General features: G+C 41.2%; 2 protein-coding genes and 1 long non-coding RNA gene across 3 annotated transcripts; 2 read left to right on the forward strand and 1 right to left on the reverse strand.

Moving 5' to 3' along the window:
- Positions 1-1,364: 1,364 nt before the first annotated feature.
- LOC126797856 (putative pentatricopeptide repeat-containing protein At1g10330) lies at positions 1,365-2,875 on the reverse strand. Its single transcript, XM_050524596.1, has one exon. It carries the CDS (start codon positions 2,873-2,875, stop codon positions 1,460-1,462), a length of 1,416 nt encoding a protein of 471 aa, XP_050380553.1. The 3' UTR covers positions 1,365-1,459.
- Positions 2,876-3,035: 160 nt separating this feature from the next.
- Positions 3,036-6,001, forward strand: LOC126799343 (uncharacterized). The gene is given in 6 exon segments (XM_050526527.1): positions 3,036-3,213; positions 3,681-3,792; positions 3,795-3,822; positions 3,924-4,053; positions 4,671-4,862; positions 5,576-6,001. Coding segments are annotated over 6 exon segments (852 nt in total). The 5' UTR covers positions 3,036-3,039; the 3' UTR covers positions 5,792-6,001.
- A 4,473-nt stretch (positions 6,002-10,474) lies between these two features.
- Positions 10,475-11,636, forward strand: LOC126800114 (uncharacterized). The gene is made up of 2 exons (XR_007672684.1): positions 10,475-10,735; positions 11,417-11,636. It is a non-coding gene; the product is annotated as an uncharacterized LOC126800114 (long non-coding RNA).
- The last annotated feature ends 7,459 nt before the right edge of the window (positions 11,637-19,095 follow it).

Genomic DNA, 19,095 nt, shown 5'->3' on the forward strand with positions numbered 1-19,095 from the left:
TTGTAACTAAAACCTATTGAACTAGCCATATATCTTGAAAAAGTATATTGCTACCGTAAATACGAGAAAAAGATTCCTGCCTTCGTGAGGTATGCTTTAAACCACATCTCAAGAACAGAACAAATCACATAAAATGTGAACTATTGAATAGGTAATCCAATTGTTTGGCGAAACGGAACACTATATATGCATAACCAAAAGAACTCCTGGATGACTAACACAACCAAATTCAAACACACCCATCAAGAAAGAGACAAAACCTTTTGTACAAAACATGCATGATTTGAGAACATTGTGCAATACTTATAAAACACTAATCTGATTAATACTTTGGAGCGCTCAACTCAAATACGTTTTTCATTATATTTCAAATGGCATGCAAAGTTAAATGGTCAAGTGGAGAACATAACAAGACGTCAGCAGTGACTGCTATTGTGATAGAGCAAACCTTTAAGCTGTTTGTTTGCTTCTACTTTGCGACGAACATAAAATAACCAAAATGTTGGAATGATATTCGATACAAGTCTTGACTGACCCAACTGGAAGATGGAATTATCTTTACCCTTATTTTTCAAACAGAACAAACAGAGAATCTAACCAAGAAATAAATAAAGAACCAATGTGTCATTCAAATGAAACTACTATTGAAAGGGATGACTCCCTGCAGTATATTAAAACTTTGGCCTTTTAGCCATAGCCAAATTGATCGTATGTAGCACGATTGTATATTAATGAAGATAAAAAGTATAAACTAAACCTACCAATTAATTGTCAAAGTGGGTTTCTAATTTTAGACTGTCAACTTATTAAAGTTGTACAAGTATACTAGAAGGACACCAGTATGTCTACATAGATATTCTTCTTTAGTTCAATTCTTTGGACTGGAAGGACTATTATTGAGGGAGGTTAACAACTCTCTCTCTCTCTCTCTCTCTCTCTCTCTCTCTCTCTCTCTCTCCCAATCACTGATGGCCTAATAAGAAAGATTGATTTCTTTCATATATAAAGGAAAGGCTAAAATAAGTTTTGAGTTTCTTTACATGCCAACTTTTACAAGCATTGATTAATATCCTGGGAGGTTTTGTATCAAGTATAAAGCTAACTTGGCTTAATGCTAAAAGAGTAATAACCAATAGTGTTAATGACTCTTTAGTTTACCAAATACTCATTCTACGTATAAAAAAAATGAAAAAAACAACAGCAACAAACTATTCTAGGCTTCCAGCGTAGTCTCCTCTCCCTACTGCCAAAAAAAGTGTACATTCTAATTCTAAACAAGAGTTGGTCATAAACCATACCGGTGGGTTTTTTTTATGACGTCCACATAATCTGATCAACTTCTGGACGTAATGTACGGTATCAATCTGAGTTCTGTCATTCTATAGTAGCTAACATCAAATTCTAAAGAAAAATAGCTGTCATTGTCATTCGCCATTGCAGAAATTAAGTGGCACAAATTCTACCTTACATCAATCATACTATAGGCTGGACTTTTCTGAATTCCAGCATGTACCATTTCTTTCCTCACAGCAGCAGCATGATCCCACCTCTCATTCCCAGCATTAATGTTTGACAGAACCAAGTATCGTCCACAATGATGTGGCTGCAACTCGATCAATCTTTTCCCAACTTCATTTCCCAGCTCAGCGGTCCCATGAATCTTACAAGAACCCAAAAGAGCCCCCAACACAGAAGCATCAGGCTCAAAAGGCAAGCTCTTTAAAAGTTCAGCTGCCTCCTTAAAATGCCCTGCTCTGCCCAGGAGATCAATCACACAACCATAGTGTTCCATTACCGGTTCAACCCCAAAGTCCTTGGACATTGATTTAAACAAATCCAAACCACACTTCACCAAATCCCCACGGGCACAAGCTGTGAGAATCGCAACAAATGTAACCACATTGGGCCGCAACCTCTTTTCCACCTTCATTTCCTCAAACAACTCCAAAGCCTCCTTCTCCCACCCATTCAAAGAAAACACCGAGATCATTGCATTCCATGTACAAACCTCTTTAACCTCCATTTTCTCAAAAACATTCCAAGCACTTCTCAAACAACCTGACTTCCCATAAAGATCCACCAACGCCGTCCCCATAAACACACTCAACTGACTCTCCTTCCTAACAACATACCCATGAACTTGCTTTCCCCAATACAAAGACCCCCACCCTTCCAAATTAGCACAAGAAGAAATCACACTAACATAAGTAGCTTCATTGGGCTTCACCAAACCACTCCTCACATCCTCACTCACCATCATCCTCTTGAAAAACCAAACCCCCTCACCAAACCACCCATTCCTCCCAAACCCACTAATCACACTCGTCCACGTAACCACATCCCTCTCCACCATCCTCTCAAATATCGAAACCGCACCAGCCATGTCCCCATTCCTCCCCAACACATCAAGCATCGCATTACACGCAACCACACACGGCTCAGTCATTTCATCAAACACCTTACGTGCATCCCAAGCTTCCTTAAACCTACCATACAAGCTCACAAACGCCGTCTGCACAAACGGGTCCCCCCAAACGCCGCGCTTCACAGCTTGCCCGTGGAGGGCTCCACCGGAGCACCGCAACCAGCCACCGGCGGCTTTGACGACCGGAGGAAAAGTGTGGCTGTTGGGTTGTGCTGAAAGGGACAACATTTGGGTAAAGAGCAAAAGGGTCTTGTGGGGTTCGCCGGAATCGAGGTGGGCTCTGATCAGATTGTTGTAAAGAAGAGTCCTCTTCCATTTTGGGGAATTAGGGTTTGGGTTAGGGAGGAGATGACCGTTGGTGATTAGGCGGGAATGGATTTGTTTGACTTGGATTGGGTTTTTCAGGAAGCTTTGGAGTAGCTGAAGCAAAGACTCAGCTGACTGTACCATAAAGACCAATTCTTTGAAACTAAAAATCGAATCTTTATACAAAATCAAAAAGCCCTAATTTTGTATACAAATCCCTAATTTTACAGTGACAAAACGGCGTCGTTTTAGTGGCCTTTTCGGCGTTTATAAACCCCCAGTTTGGTGGGTAAGGGCCACAGTGAAGAATGCTAGCTGGGGCTGGGTTTGCTGTCAATTTGAGATCTTTATTAGCTTCCAAAGCCTTCTCCAATTCTCAGTCGACTTTCTCACTCTCTTCTTCACTTTCTCGGGTTTCTGTTCGCGCCATGGCTGCATCTGCTGGGCCGTTTAAGAAAGTCCAAATCCAGAGAGATGATACTGTGAGTTTTTTTTTCTTGGGTTTTCTGTATTTGAAATTATGGGAGTTGGAGATTGATTGGTTTTTCAGTGAAGTTTCAAGCTTTTAGGGTGGAATTGAATTGAGTTTGTGTCATTTCTTGGATTTGTATGTGTTGATTTGGTGAATCAGCTCTTGCGAAGCTTGCCTCTTATCTATGGTTGAGCCAATGCTGGCTGTAAACCTTACCTTTTGTTCATGCTATCTAGTTTAGTTATTTAGTTAGTATGATATATATGTCTTATCAGTTTTTGATTCACAATTTAAGCTTTTTAATCAATGTTGTCTCACTAGCGTTTTGATAATATTGTATAATGTGATGTGATTATGCAAAAGCTTTTGGGTAATCTTGAGACTTGCGAGATTGTATTTGTTGAACATTTCAGTCTTTGGCTGCTACTAAACTGTGTATCATTTTTGTTTCTTTCTATTCTTTTATTATGTTGTCAGGCATTTGATGCGTATGTTGTTTGCGAAGAAGATGCTCCGGGAATTGTTGTACTTCAGGAGTGGTGGGGTGTAGATTTTGAGATTAAGAACCATGCTGTCAAAATCTCTGAACTTGCCCTGGATTCAAGGCACTTATCCCTGAGTAAGTTCGTTGAAGTCTAGTTTCATTGAAGGTTGTGAGCCTGTCGGTTTTACTATGTACTGCGTTTGATTACTGACCGTCTTCTTGCTTTGTTGTTCCAGCTTGTATCGGGGAAAGGTTGGTTTGGATGTTGCTGAAGCACAACATTTGATGGATGGTCTCGATTGGCAAGGTGCTGTAAAAGATATCCAAGCTTCAGTTAATTGGCTGAAATCAAATGGTTCAAAGAAGGTGCGTCGGATTTTACTTTTTGTTGTAACTAAAAGTGAGTTTGCTAGAAACTACAATTTTGGCTGGTTTTGTGTAATGATGCATGTATCTCGACTTGTGATACAACTTGTATTGAAAAAATTCGGAAGACATGGGAGAGGAAGAAGTTAACATTTACATGAAACAGTGGAAGATATGTAAACTTGTCCATATAACAAAACAAGGAGAAACGTGAAACATATATTCAATAGTTTTTGGCTTTTACAGTTTCGTTCTTAGAGAAACCACTTTCTAAAGATTCAGTGTACTATAGACCAAATACTGGATCAATGAAGGGAAATCTAAACTATTGTCAGGCTCAGACAATAAATTATTTTTGTACCTTTCTTTCCTAAAAGGGGATTAGGTTTGTGCTTGGATGTGTAAATTTGAGTTGTACATTAAACCAATCTCATGAATGCATAGTAAGTCTACAACTGTTTTGGCGTCAAGAAAAAAAAAGTTTACAACTGTTTCTACATCAAGGAATCTTGCAAACATTCCGACAGAGCACAATATATTTCATCAATTTCTGTGATGTTACTGGTCCTTCTACGCCATTGTAATTGCTAAACACACCTGTTTGCTCATCAAAATAGGTTGGTGTTACTGGATTTTGCATGGGAGGCGCTCTCTCAATTGCAAGTTCTGTTTTAGTCCCTGAGGTAGATGCTGTCGTTGCATTCTATGGATTACCATCATCAGATCTTGCTGATCCTGCTCAAGCTAAGGCTCCTATTCAGGCTCATTTTGGAGAGCTTGATGGTTTTGTTGGCTTTTCAGATGTGACGGTAAGTGCTTTTCTATTTGTATCTTCATCTTTTTTGTTGGCTCTTCTAATTGTATCTTTTTAAGTTCCTTAAATTATGGATACTTTAATCTATTGGTTGTTAATCTAGGCTCAATTTGTTGAGCACCTTGGTTGTGATGTTAAAAAATGCTCATTTAATAGTATAGTTGAAATATAACATGTAAACCACTCATCTGGAACCAAAACAATTATGAAGAAGTGAAGTGGGAATATAAGAATCTCAAGTTGCGATTCATATGTAAATCTGAAATGGCAATATTGGGTTAATTGTTTTAAATTTTCATTTGGGAACAGTAATTTGCCTTCCAAATCTGTTTTGTGCATGCGCAAGCATCCTACATTTCATAGGTTGCCTAGTTCTATTTACTGGAACTGTACCACTTAAGTTAAAAGGAACTATATTTTCAAATTGTTTTCCTCTTTACTACCTTCCTGTTAAATTACTCTCAAGCTGCACTCAAACTATTATGGGATGAGCCATAAGTAGGAGTACTTGAAAATTGGAAATGTGGGGTAGTTCTGAGGGTTCAGTCCTTGTATACACTCCTAGACATCATCCTTCTTTGAAAGTTAAATATTGAATACTGGCTGCTGAAACATAATAGCTGATGTGACGGCAGTAGTGATTACTTTTAGAGTACATACTTGAAGAAATAAAAATGTCTCGTCATATCACTGGATTTTGATTTTCAGGCTGCCGAGTCTTTGGAGGAGAAGCTGAAAGCATCAGGAATTCCATATGAGGTGCACCTGTATCCGGGCAATGCCCATGCTTTCATGAATAGGTCTGAAGACGGTGTGAAGCGCAGGAAAGGCATGGGAATGCCTGATGAGGATGAAGCTGCAGTCCAGCTCGCTTGGTCTCGCTTCCAGTCATGGATGACCCGCCATTTGTCTGCTGAAGCATAGTAGTGTTATGCACCCGGTCGTATGCTACTCAGCAATTTCTACTTAGTACCCATCCGTCTGTTGCGAGTGGGTGTTTTATTGAGACTCAAGGCCTTTAAGGATTGAAGTTGTGTGCTTGTAATTACCCTACTCTTTTGTTTGCCTAGCAATACTATCGTAGTACTTTGATTCTATCTTCTCTCCACGAGCAATCTACTCCTTTTTCCATGATTCTAGATTGTTGGCTCAATGATGCCCAAAGTTTGGCAATTCGGTTCACGGAAGTGAAAGGAAATCAATTCTTTGCATTTTCTGTGGGCATGTGAACCACTTGCCTCCTAATTTTCCTTACCTTTAGAAAACTATTATCCTTTCCGGTTCATTTCCAATTTCAGAAAAAACTGGAAATGTATCAACTTCCTTTCCCAGCACTGATTTCGCAACCAAGCATGACCTTAAGAGTCTCCAGGAGCCGACTGATAGATGATTCGAATAAATGCATGTGAAGTTGATGAAGATGTTGTCATCGAAAAAAGTTGATGAAGATGTTGAATAATGGAGAATCACTGTTTAACTAATCCCTTGGACTGCAAATGTATATATACCAATACTGGAACTATTTAGTTGTATACAAATTCACATTATATCATCCAAATGGACCACTCATCCTCTTTTTCTGTGACTGATTTTAATTTCTTTGTACTCTCTGCACCCTACATGCATACATTTAAGATGATTAAAATGGCCACAAGTCGCATAAGGAGGGGGAGGGCCATGGACCTTCACATGTGCTCCGAACGTCATTTGTGTTTGAATACTTGAAAACGAAATGATAAGTTTCTTGACATTGGAGACTTCGTAGTTGGATGAAGTTGGCCGAAAAGCGAATAATATTAGTATTGTGCACGTTAGAACACTCGAAAATGATGTGCTGCAAATCCAAACCCTAAAGAATGAAAGGCTAGTTAAGACTGCGACTTGTCAGGGTTGATTGAGGCTATCTAACTCTATTCTTGATATCAACTCGCTCTTACTAACGTTGTCTGTTAACTTCAACAGGCTAGTAGACCTAGCTCATAAGCACCTTCTCAAATTCTCTAGTCTACAAGTTCTTGGATGCCATTTGCGATTAAAAATCGAGCAAGAAACTTCAAACTTGTATATAATTTAGGGAGTCTGTAATGGTACTCCAGAACGTTATTTAAGTAAAGCACAATTGTTCAGTAGATTGCAATCAGGAAAAATTGTTCATGAGTAGATGAAGGGACCTGCGTAAAATTGCTAGGGACCATATGAAGTTGCTTATTTTCTCTTGACTTATGATCAAGTACTCATACCTAATCTCTATGACTTGAACTTCTCCTTCTGATTCGTTCAACATCAAATTTAAACCCAGAATTAGATACTCGTCATTCTTCAACTACAAATCACCTATTTCTTTCCTTTCCTTTTCTGACTGTTAACCCAGTTGCTTTTTGTTTGTGCATAAAGGACTACACGTCTACACTAACTCTCCTGATCATGATCGATATGGTCATATGGTTGGGGTATTAGTGACTTAAGTGACGTTGTAACTTGTAACCATTTAAGGGCAAGGTTGCAGAACAAAGAATATAACAAAAGAGCGATCAAGTTTCCAGTTAGGTAATTTATACACTTTAATGATGGGATTTAGAATTACATGGCCTTGTACCGTATATGAACATGTATATATAATTATATTTCAGTTCGATATGACAGATTGATTGTTTTATGACTCTTATCTATAAAATACCAAAATGAAAAATCTTAGGGAACTGACTTATAACATTTTTCTGTCTTCCTAATTATAATAAGCTTCTGCATATGCATCGAAAATTGGCTTAACTAAATTGAACTCAGAGACAAAAACTAAGCGTACGTACTATTTGAACTTTGACAAAGTGGGGATAAATTAGTTGACTCAAGCTTTATCAACCAGTGTATGTCGGCTGATAATTCTTTTAGAGCTAGACGGATGTTTGGATAATATATGTTGAAAAACCTTAAATTAGTTGACGGCGCGGACGGTGCCGACCGTGCTCCCCCTCCGGATACTCTGGTATGTGCCGGCCGGAGCTGTAGCCCACGCCGGACGGAATCTCAAAATGTCAAATTTCAGGACACCTTGAGGAAAGTTTTGAGATTCTGGACGGCATAGACCAGAGCGCCGGGAGGGGGAGCACAGCCTGCAACATCCGCACCGTCGTTGCGCGTCACCGGAATCACCTCGTTGCGTGTCGGCAGAATCACTGAATCTGCACCGTTCGCAGTTAAGATTTTCTATATATGATATATATATATATATATATCATGTTATTTATTGTTATGTATTTTAAAATTGGTAGATATATCATATATAAATGCACGCACGTGTATAGCTAGCTCAACCATCCCCCACCATCGATATATCATAGTATGTATAAGTCTTATCCAGCATCCCAGCTAATAATCAATCATATTAAACCTCTACGTAATTTCGCTGCTGCTAAGAATCATTACAGCATATTCTTCAGACCAACTTAACAAAACCAAAGAACGGGAGAAAAAGAAGAAAAAATTTACAGCACATTGTAAACTTATTGCGTGCTAGCTAGCTAGGTCTTGCTTTTCAAACATATATATGTTAATTAATTATATACAGGCCATCTCTCATTGATCATGCAGCTTAATTATTAGTTTCTGTTTCATTGGACCTAAGTATTCATTCAGGTTAGGTTTGTAATAACGATGGCTAGCTCGCTAGTCAATGGTTGAAGCAGACAAGAACAAAGCCGCAATCACTGAAGAATTAGGAGGTCTGCCTCTATCTCCTTCTCCATGCAGAGCCTTAAAGCAAAATTAGTATTACTAATACATGCAAAGACAGTTCTATTACTTCTATATAGAAACTATATTAGAAAAGCGATTCTGAAGTTGTCAGGGAAGTCGGTCTTTTCAAACCCTAGAAAGAAAATGGATGTCTCTACGAACATTAGAACAACAAAAGCTGTTTAAGAGCAATGATCGATTAATTAAAGTTTGAGAATCGTATGCAGCAGCCTTCTTTGTTAGCATAGGCACTGAGTGCACTCCACACTTCTTCAACTTGTATATATATGTTAGTTACAGCACACACAGAGTGGCCCATGCATAGTTGTCCGATCCCAAGCACAAGCAGTGAAGCAGGCATAAATGCCTCTACTGCCTAAATCGTCCAATTATGCATTTGTTAATTAAACAATCACACTAGAAAAGCATGCGGCAAATATATTTGGAAACTTTCAGACCAAAAATATAATTTGGAAACGATTTTCAACCGTGACTAACTCTCGTCTTTTCTTAAGATGCAGACAAGCCTGGCTTTCCAAACACTTTTTGCCTATTTTTCTCTCATTTTGGAAGACAACTTTAAGGTTTTGTAAACTGTACTACAGATCAAGTAAACATACTTGCTTCTACTTTCTGGCCGGTGGCCAGAAACATCTGGATTAATTGAATCACGTTTTAGTCCTAAGATTTCTCTCGCAGAAAATTAAACTTTTCATGCACTTTTCAAATCAACGATCTTATATATCTCGATCTTCACTATATCAGTTCCCTTTGGACAGCTGCCGAACCTTTTTCTTTGGCCAATTTCACATATCTAGCTAATTGCATGCCAACGAGGGAATTATTTTTTTTCCGGCCATGAATTTCAAAGAAGAGTCTGGCAGTTTTTCTTTCTGGTCCATTAATTAATATATACGATAAGCTTCATATTGGCAACCGGCCTCGAACTTATTACAATTCACATGACTCACGTAGATATCACAAATGAAGTTTGAGTTGCAACTTGCAACTTGCTACAAGCTTTGATTTCTGGTAAAATCATCGGAGATATTAAGACAATGGATCGGAAGACCCTTTTGCTCTTTTTGATAACTCTAAGTTGTTCAAAGTTCAAACTATGCGGCTCCCTTTCAATTCCTTCATTTATTTCAATGACTCGATCTATACTTTTGCATCATGCAAAAGAGTGGAGATCGATCCTATTTACTTTGTTAACATGTTGATGAATTAATATTCAAGTATTCAACCTAGGGTAAGAATGGAATCCCCGGCCATCACTTGGTACCTTAGGTAGTAAATCACCTTGAAATCTCAAGACTATTAATTTTATGTCTTATACGTACATCATCGTCTTTTCGAGACACGACTTGTATGAGTATTTGACTGTATCGTTGATTCATAGTCATCCTGGAGTGTCCATCGATTATTTTATTACATAATTTATTTAGATGTGTGGCATTATGGTGTGAGTATAGTCATTGAAACCGTAATGCAATTAAGCTTATAAGGTTAACTGATTCTCGCATGTATACGCCGCACCATTAATATCATATAGCTCTTTATCACTCAAGTCACAATTTCCTAGGGCTGTTAATCGGTCCCGGTTCCTTAAGGAACCGTTGGAACCGAACCAATTAAGACCCATTCAGTTCGGTTTCTATGAGAAAAAAAATACATATATGACTAGAACCGAACCGTTTTATATAAAAACGGTTCAGTTCGGTTCTAATATTTGAAATGCATAGGAACCGTTGGATATAGTCTGAGATAATACTGATCGTTAGATGTCTAAGTAATTATCTATTCAACCATGAGTGATGAGGCACACGCAATAACAGTTCGACTCTGCACTTTAAGACTTTAACAACCTCCCACTCCCAAAACTTCAATCCGTTCCCAAAGCTTCCAGTCTCCGGTTCATTGACGAAAACACGGCGCGGAGCTCCATAAGACCGCTATGGAGAGTGAACGACAATTTTTCTGATGGTGGTAGATTCGCTGGGTGGTTAAGGAGTTGACGAGATCCCCGACAGCGGGGGTGGGTGAGTCAGATTGGGATTCCGGCGATGGCTTGGTTGTGATTCCCATTGTCCATTGGAGCTTCTTCAAGTACATATCAGTTACTCAGTTTTTCAGGTAAGCAATTTTGATTCATTCGAGTTATTCGATTCTTCATTGTAATCGTTGTTTCGATTTACAAGTCGCAGATTAGAAGTTGTTTGTTTATCTTCATAGTATTATCTTGTCCTTTGGTATATTAGTATTGGGTTTGTCAAGCTGTAGAAGGCTATATATTCCCATCTCAATCTTGTCGTGTCTGGTTTCAATATCTTCTCTCTAACATTGAAGTTTAAGTGTTTGGTACTATGCTTGGGGATGTTAAATTTTCAATTTTGTAGGCTTGGATTTGATGAATTGGGCACTAGGAACTTTAAACTTCATTTGGCTATTGGGATTTTGGTTTCGCTTTCTGATTTTGATCATTGAGGTATTGGGATCATAAAGTTTTAATCTTTCTGTATAGAGCTTGGGTTGTTAGTTTGGATTTGATGAATTGGGCTCTATAGTCTATGACTGCTCTGAATTGGTTTTTTCATGTCTCAATATCTGCTTCTCGACATTGTTGTTCTGTTGGATCCTGCTCCTTTTAGTATATATGATTGAAACCTATTACTGCTCTGGTTGATCATAAGTGAGAGAAATAAAGAGGGAAAAACTAGAATCTTAGTTCTAGTTAGTGATGCTCTACTTCTGATATCGATGTCATGTAATTTGTTCCCGGGGGTTGCTGACAATGGTCTTGATCACCTCTGGCAGAAGAAGAAGAAAGCTGAAGTGAAACAACAGTAGAAGAAGCACTATGAACTTAAACAGATTTTTTCTAGTATTATTTGACTATGTTTTAAGTATCCAAGTGAACTATTCTATGGTGTAGTGTATTTTTTTATGATGGTGGCAACTGGTTGGCATCTCTTTGTTGTTGACTTCTGAGTTGATATACTCATTAAAGCTTAAGTTTGCTGGATTTTTTTTTGAATCTGTGGTCTTGATAAATTGCCAAACTAACTAGCGTTGTTTTATCACTTTATGTTTGTTGTTTGTTGTTTGTTGTGTGCACAAACAACTTCTGTTCTGCATATGCATAATGCCTTACTCCTGAAAAGCATTGCTATTTGCTTTAGTAAATACAGCTAAACACCCGCTGGCATTATATGGACTTTTGCATTTGCTTTAGTTTTCAACAGCATTTGCAGGAACCGTTTTAGAACCGGAACCGTAACGGAACCGTTTGGTTCGGTTCTTAACGGTTCCTACTCTGAAAAACACAAAAACCGAACCGTTTAAATAACACGGTTTGGTTTACGGTTTTAATTATTTTTGACGGTTTTGGAACCGTTTACAGCCCTACAATTTCCTCACTCGGAAACGTACAAGATCATTTAATAATCTCAAAAAAAAAAAGTTGAATATGTGCGTAGTGGGTCAATAAACTAAGTATCTAAATACACATTGGTCTGCACACTTTTTTTAACACGGTCGACATATACTTAATGTATCTAAGGTTTTAAGTTGGATCATAACTTTTTTGAAATACGTACATGCGACAAATTTACATTATCGGTATAGCAGTCAATTAGCGAAATGCTCACATACCATTTTGAATTCTTCACTTTACATTGTACTAGATAAGTAATTTGTTTCCCTATGACTCAATCAAAAATATACCTAAAAGTCATATAATATAGCCAACACTTTGCTTATTAGGCGTGCCAAAAGGAATTTTTTTTTTACAATATTTTACTAGAATAATCAACAAAATAAAACCAATTAATTTGTCTTCATAGATAAAAGAGAAATTGGAAAGGAACAAAAACGGAGTCAAGACTCTGACCCAGATGGACCACTATTGAAACATTTGCATTACTGACTACTATAGTTTATATCTAAGATGTCAGATCCTTAGGTAATCAGATTTAAAGAAAAAAACAGTAAAAGATAATTACAAAACACTAAGAAAATAGTCATACAGTGTAAACGATTCAGATTATAATAAATTATATATACACGCCATGAATAAATTTTATTTTAAAAATTGAGCCGTAAATCATACACTAACCTGAAGCTGACGGAGTCAAACCCATCCCTGAAGACTCAATAGTCTCTTATAATCTTCACCGTTGACTCGGACTTAGCTTTGCACGAGAGGCGCCGGGCCAATCAGGGAACGTCTGATGATTGTCATAAGCTTGAGCCCACAGAAGTCGTCCCCTCTCATTGATCCGTCACTATTTTAATTTGCCTGGTGTAGTAAAAGTCGTAGCGTAACTAGTAGGGTAACTAGGGTTTTATCATGAGAATTAAGAAATCACTCCAGGTATGAGGATAATTGACACTTCTCATTCACTATACATAATGTCGATTACTTGTTCAGTAATACATGAATCAGGTAATTTCCTACCAGGACAAATGTTTTAGATACTGTAGGAGCTACCAAACTTGCCATTGTTAATTAAGAGATTGTATTAACAAAATACTTAGATGTGTTCCGGGAGAATTACTATTCTACCCTTGTGTGTGTCTTAGCCTAATAGGTTTCCTGTTAGGAGATAGATTAGCATCTCCGTAGTAGATTAGGACTCCGAATCCTACGGGATTGTGGTGTTGTAAATGCCTATATATAGGCCCCCATATCATTCAATAATATATAAGTAATTCATCCTCAAACACGTTATCAGCACGAAGCCCTAAAAACCCTGAATCTTTTAGAGCCTTCCGAAATTTTTCTTCCTTTCCTCCGCCGCCGCAAGCTTCCTGCCGCCGCCGCAGCCCCTGCCTGCTGCCGCCGCAACCCCCTGCTGCCGCCGCAACCTCCTGCCCTCGCAGCCCCTGCCCTTGTAGCCCTGCAGCCTCGCAGCCCCGCAGCCCCTGCCCTCGCAGCCCCGCAGCCCTGCAGCCCCGCAGCCCTGCAGCCCCGTAGCCCCGCAAAGCTTCCTCCGCATTCGCCGCTCGCCGCTCGCCGCATTCGCCGCTCTCCGTTCGCCGCATTCGCCGCATTCGCCGCTCGCTGCTCGCTGCTCGCCGCTCGCCGCACCTGCTGTTCGCCTCAAAGCATTCAAAATTGCTCCTCCCGCATATTCACGCAAGAGACGTGAAAGTCACAAGCAAGGACTTCGCTCAAGAGAAGCTACTCCCGTATACTACAAACCTCCCAAGGTAAATTTTTATAAACGTTCCCGCTTTTGAACGTATAGATATATTATATCGGGCGCTATTAGCCTTCTTCTTGTCTTAAATCCGGCCTTTCTTATAACGCCGATGAGACTATAGAGGGATGAGTTTCCCCTCTTGGTCGATGTTTTCTGTGTGACGGTCCTGGGGGAGTCACGATTGTTTTGAAAGGGAAGTTAATCGATTTTCGTGTGGTCGCCTGAGTGCACCGCTGTTTTGGGTGCGATCATGAGTATCGCCGCTTGCATCGATTTTTCATGTGACCATATACGTCACCCCTTCTAATTCCTATTATACTTGAATCTAATCGATTCCGTATTCGTTTTGTAGATGTCATCGTCATCTCGACCGGAATTTGGCCTTCTTGATCTAGAAGGGAAGGAATACCACCGCTGGGTTTCCGACATGGAACTCGCGTTTGAGAGCCGAGGGATTGAAGGCATGTTTGCCGACCCTCCTGCTGATTTCCCACCTATGGCTAAGACTCAGACTCTCATCTTTATGAGACGTCACATCCATGCAACTCTCAAGAGGCAATACTTGAACGTAAAAGATCCTAAAGAATTATGGGACAAACTACGCTTGCGGTACAACAACGTTCATGATAAGCTTCTTCCTGAATTGACCATTAGATGGGATAACATCCGTCTATTGGACTATAAAAGAGTGGATGAGTTCAATCAGGATATGCTATGCTTGCAATCCGATCTTGGCACCGTTGGTGTCATTAAGACCGACCTAGATCTTCTCAATAAGACATTGGACACGTTTCCAATCAACTATGAGGTTCAAGCTCATACGTACCGCACTCATGTAGAGGAAGGGAAGATCCGGTCTTTTGCCGACTTAATGGCACTCTTAGCTAAGAAGGAGAGACATTCTGAGATTCTCCTCAACAACAACAATAGACCTGTTGGCACTAAAAGAATTTCTACGCCACAGGCTAACTATGGGAAAGCTCCTAAGCAAAAGAATCAATCAAGGAACGCTCCATATCAGCACCAAAATAACAACTCTCGTGGTAGGAGGCAACAAGGCCGATCTCGGCCTCGGTCCAATACATGGACCCGTGATGGTGGCGGCGCCGCACCCTCAGGGGGAGGCCGTCCCCGTCCCACACTCCAAGGAGGCCGTGCACCTCCTAATGCCTCCACTTCCGGTAATGGCAAGTCTCCATGCTTCAAATGTGGCTCCTTTAAGCACTTTAATCGCGATTGTCGCGCTAGCAAAGAGATGATCAAGGCTTACTCCGCCTACAAGAAGTTTCTACAACCCGAATCGAACCATGTGGATGAGGACCATGAGATCGAGACTCACCATATCTCCATGAAACCCGAGCCCCTTGCTTCTAAAGCTAGGCCTCCGGTTGCTACCATGGATACTCCCGACTTTGATTAGTCGTTTTAGCTTCTTTAGCTTTATGATTCAAGTATCGTTATGGCCAACTGCCATTGTTATTTTCATTGACTTTGTAATAGTCTTTTGATTTTGGAATTAGAAGTTTATGTGTGATGTATTAAAGATTGGCATTCAATAAAATTTCTCACTTCTTGCTTACAAGACGATCTCTTTGAGAATTTTATTTATCCGACACTTAGCATGATGATCAACGTGTGCAACTCACGTGGTTCTTAAATTGGACGCTTTTGGGTTACATGGGACCCCAATAGCACTACATTGTGAATTTGGAACTTAAAATTCGGAAAACGAACCTCGGAACGTCGAAAACGACGTCGTTTTGCCTTGGCCGGCCCCGGTTACTATTCCGGCGTTTCCGGCACGTTTTGCCGGCGTATTCGCCGTCTTCCGGCCATTTCCCGGCGTTTCCGGCACCGCCACTCGGTCCCTGCCGGCGTCCCCTGTCGGACCTGAAGTCCCGGCCTCCATACCGGCCAGTTTCGACAGCCACCGGCCAGTTTTTCCGGCAATAGGTGTCGGCGGTTTTCCACCGAGTTTTTCGACGATTTTTCGTCGTTTTCTCGTGATTCTTCCGGCATATTGCAGCAGCCCCTGCTGCCACGTTTTCCTCGTCCAAAATTCACCCGGTTTAGAGTTCTTTTGACATGGTTTTCCGGTTTGTTTTCCCGGTTTTCTCCAAGTCCGTTATATGCACTCACCGGTACTCTTTGTGTGTGTTTCCACACCATTATTGGATGGTTTCTACCACCCTCGTTTACTGTTTGGTATTTCACTGCTTCAATACCATGATTTCCAACTCTTTAGTTGAAGAATGTAGTACTATTGCCATGTGATACATTCGATGGAATCGCGCTTTGTTCCGATTCCCTTTCTTACAATATCCTACGGCGTATTGTATAGAATTGTTCCCGTGTCGCTGACTCTCTTAATTGTCATTTTGTAGATGTCCCGCGGTGAAATCGAATGTCTAGCTGATTGCGGAACCACCCACACTGTCCTACGGCACAGGCAGTTGTTCACGGATCTAGTGTTTTCGACTTCTTCGATGACTACAATGATTGGCTCGAAATCCATCATTCAAGGAAGAGGCACTGCTTCTTTCATGTTGCCTAATGGTACGACTCTTAACGTCGTAGACGCTCTTTATGCGCCGAAGTCTCCCCGCACCTTGCTAAGTTTTAAGGACATACGTGCCAATGGTTTTCACCTCGATACTTATGTTGAGAATGGAGAGGAATATCTTTGCGTTACCTCTGAGAAAGCAGGCCATCGCCGCATCTTAGAGAAGATGAAGAGTCTTGGGAATGGTTTGTATCTTACTTCCATTCGGATCTTTGAATCATATGCGGTTGAACGCAACTTTTGTGATTCGGACTCTTATATGCTTTGGCATGCCCGTCTCGGGCACCCTGGACGTGATATGATGATTATAATTCTTAAGAATTCACATGGTCATCCATTTTTCAAGTCCCGGAAGCGATTGGAGGATCACCTCACCCGTGCTCCGCACGGTGAGGCCGTGCCGACCCATGCACCGCATGGTGAGGCCGAGCATGCCTCACTCGGCAGCTCCACGGCTTTCATGCCGTCGGTGGCGGCATCCCCTCCTTCACAGGAGCTTGTGATGCCTCCCGTGCTTTCACATGCCTCCATGGCAATTTCTGATGCCCATCGCTCGTTTTGCAAAGCTTGTTCTCTTGCTAAATTTCAAGGAAGTCCTTCTTTTGCTAAGGCTTCAACCGAGAACATTCCATTCTTACAACGTATCCAAGGTGACATTTGTGGACCTATTCAACCAGAATGCGGACCTTTTCGATATTTTATGGTATTGGTTGATGCATCGACGCGTTGGTCACACGTCGCATTGCTATCCACAAGGAATGCTGCATTTGCTAAGTTATTAGCTGAGATCATCAAACTTCGGGCTCACCACCCCGATTATACTATCAAATCCATTCGTTTGGATAATGCTGGAGAATTCACCTCCAAAACTTTTGATGATTACTACATGTCTATTGGGATCGAAGTTGAACATCCCGTTCCTCATGTTCATTCACAGAACGGTCTAGCAGAGGCTACCATCAAGCGTATTCAGCTTGTTGCTCGGGCAATGGTTATGGGTACTAACCTGCCGGTCTCTGCGTGGGGATATGCAGTGTTGCATGCAGCGACACTTATTCGTTTCCAACCCGCGGCTAACCAAGCGTTTAGTGCGTACCAGATGGTAACTGGTTACGAACCCAATATTTCACACTTACGCATCTTTGGTTGCGTCGTTTATGTGCCTATTACGCCTCCGCTGCGTACTAAGATGGGTCCTCAGAGACGATTAGGTATCTATGTTGGCTATAATTCCCCAACGATTGTCCGCTACCTAGAACCAACCACCGGAGATCTCTTTACTGCAAGATTTGCAGATTGTCACTTTGATGAGACATGCTTCCCGTCGTTAGGGGGAGATGGGAATGTTATCATTCCAAATGAACGTCAGGAATTGACGTGGTGTGTCCCCACTATGTCTCATTATGATCCCCGCACTGCTCAAAGTGAGTTAGAAGTGCAACGCATTATCGACCTCCAGAAAGTCGCGGATTCGATGCCCGACGGCTTTGTAGATATTGCTAAAGTGACGAGATCAAACATACCCGCTGCGAACGTACCGGCACGGTTGGATGTCCCGAAATACGGGCGTGGAAGACAAGCTCCTGGACCTAGCAACGTTGGCACCGCCCCTGACAGTGGGACGGAGGCCGACGGCGGCACCACCGTACGCCGTGGTGTTGCCGGCGCCCCTTGTGGCGACGATGCTGAGATGGCCCAGCATGGAGCAGCTTCGGCCTCGGCTCCTCAAAGAAAAAGGGGAAGACCGATAAACTCTAGGGATTCAAAACCTAGAAAGAAGCGAATGACTAAGGCACAGCACGTCATCAACGATGAATCACCATCGTATGAAGTTGTCTCTGATTACAGCTATGTCCATGAATCAACTCAAGTGTTTCCGTGGGACGCTATGGAACCTTGTTTGATGCCAGAGAACAACGAAATATCAGTGAACTACACAAGTGAGCAGTCGGTCCGAAACCGAGCCACTACATGCATTGATGACGTTTTCGCTTATTCCGTCGCACATGAGATCATGTCTGAAGACGACGTTGAACCTCGCTCTGTAGCTGAATGCGAACGCAGAGCAGATTGGCCGAAGTGGAAGGAAGCAATCCAGGCAGAACTTGACTCATTAGCGAAGCGAGAAGTCTTCGGAAAGGTTGAATTGACTCCAAGAGATGTCAAACCTGTTGGACATAAATGGGTCTTCGTTCGTAAGCGAAATGAGATGAACGAGATCGTGCGTCATAAGGCAAGACTCGTGGCGCAAGGATTCTCACAACGACCTGGTATTGACTATGAAGAGACTTATTCTCCTGTTATGGACATCATTACCTTCCGCTACCTTATTAGTCTGGTAGTGTCCGAAAGACTAAACATGCAGCTTATGGATGTGGTCACAGCTTATCTCTATGGGGATCTTGACGCAGAGATATACATGAAAGCTCCTGAGGGACTACCTTTACCTCCATCAAGTGCCTCCAGACCACGGAGTGCTCATGCAGTCAGATTACGTCGTTCGTTGTACGGGTTAAAGCAATCCGGAAGAATGTGGTACAATCGGTTGCATCAATACTTGGTGAGAAGGGGTTACAAGAATGATGAACTATGCCCATGCGTGTTCATACGAAAGACAAATTCCGGATTCGTCATCGTTGCGGTCTACGTTGATGACATGAACATAATCGGTACTCTTGATGAGATTGAAGAGACCGTGTCTTATCTGAAGTCGGAATTTGAGATGA

Source organism: Argentina anserina, chromosome 6, assembly GCF_933775445.1.
Source record: "Argentina anserina chromosome 6, drPotAnse1.1, whole genome shotgun sequence".
In the NCBI taxonomy this organism is placed as follows: Eukaryota; Viridiplantae; Streptophyta; class Magnoliopsida; order Rosales; family Rosaceae; genus Argentina; species Argentina anserina.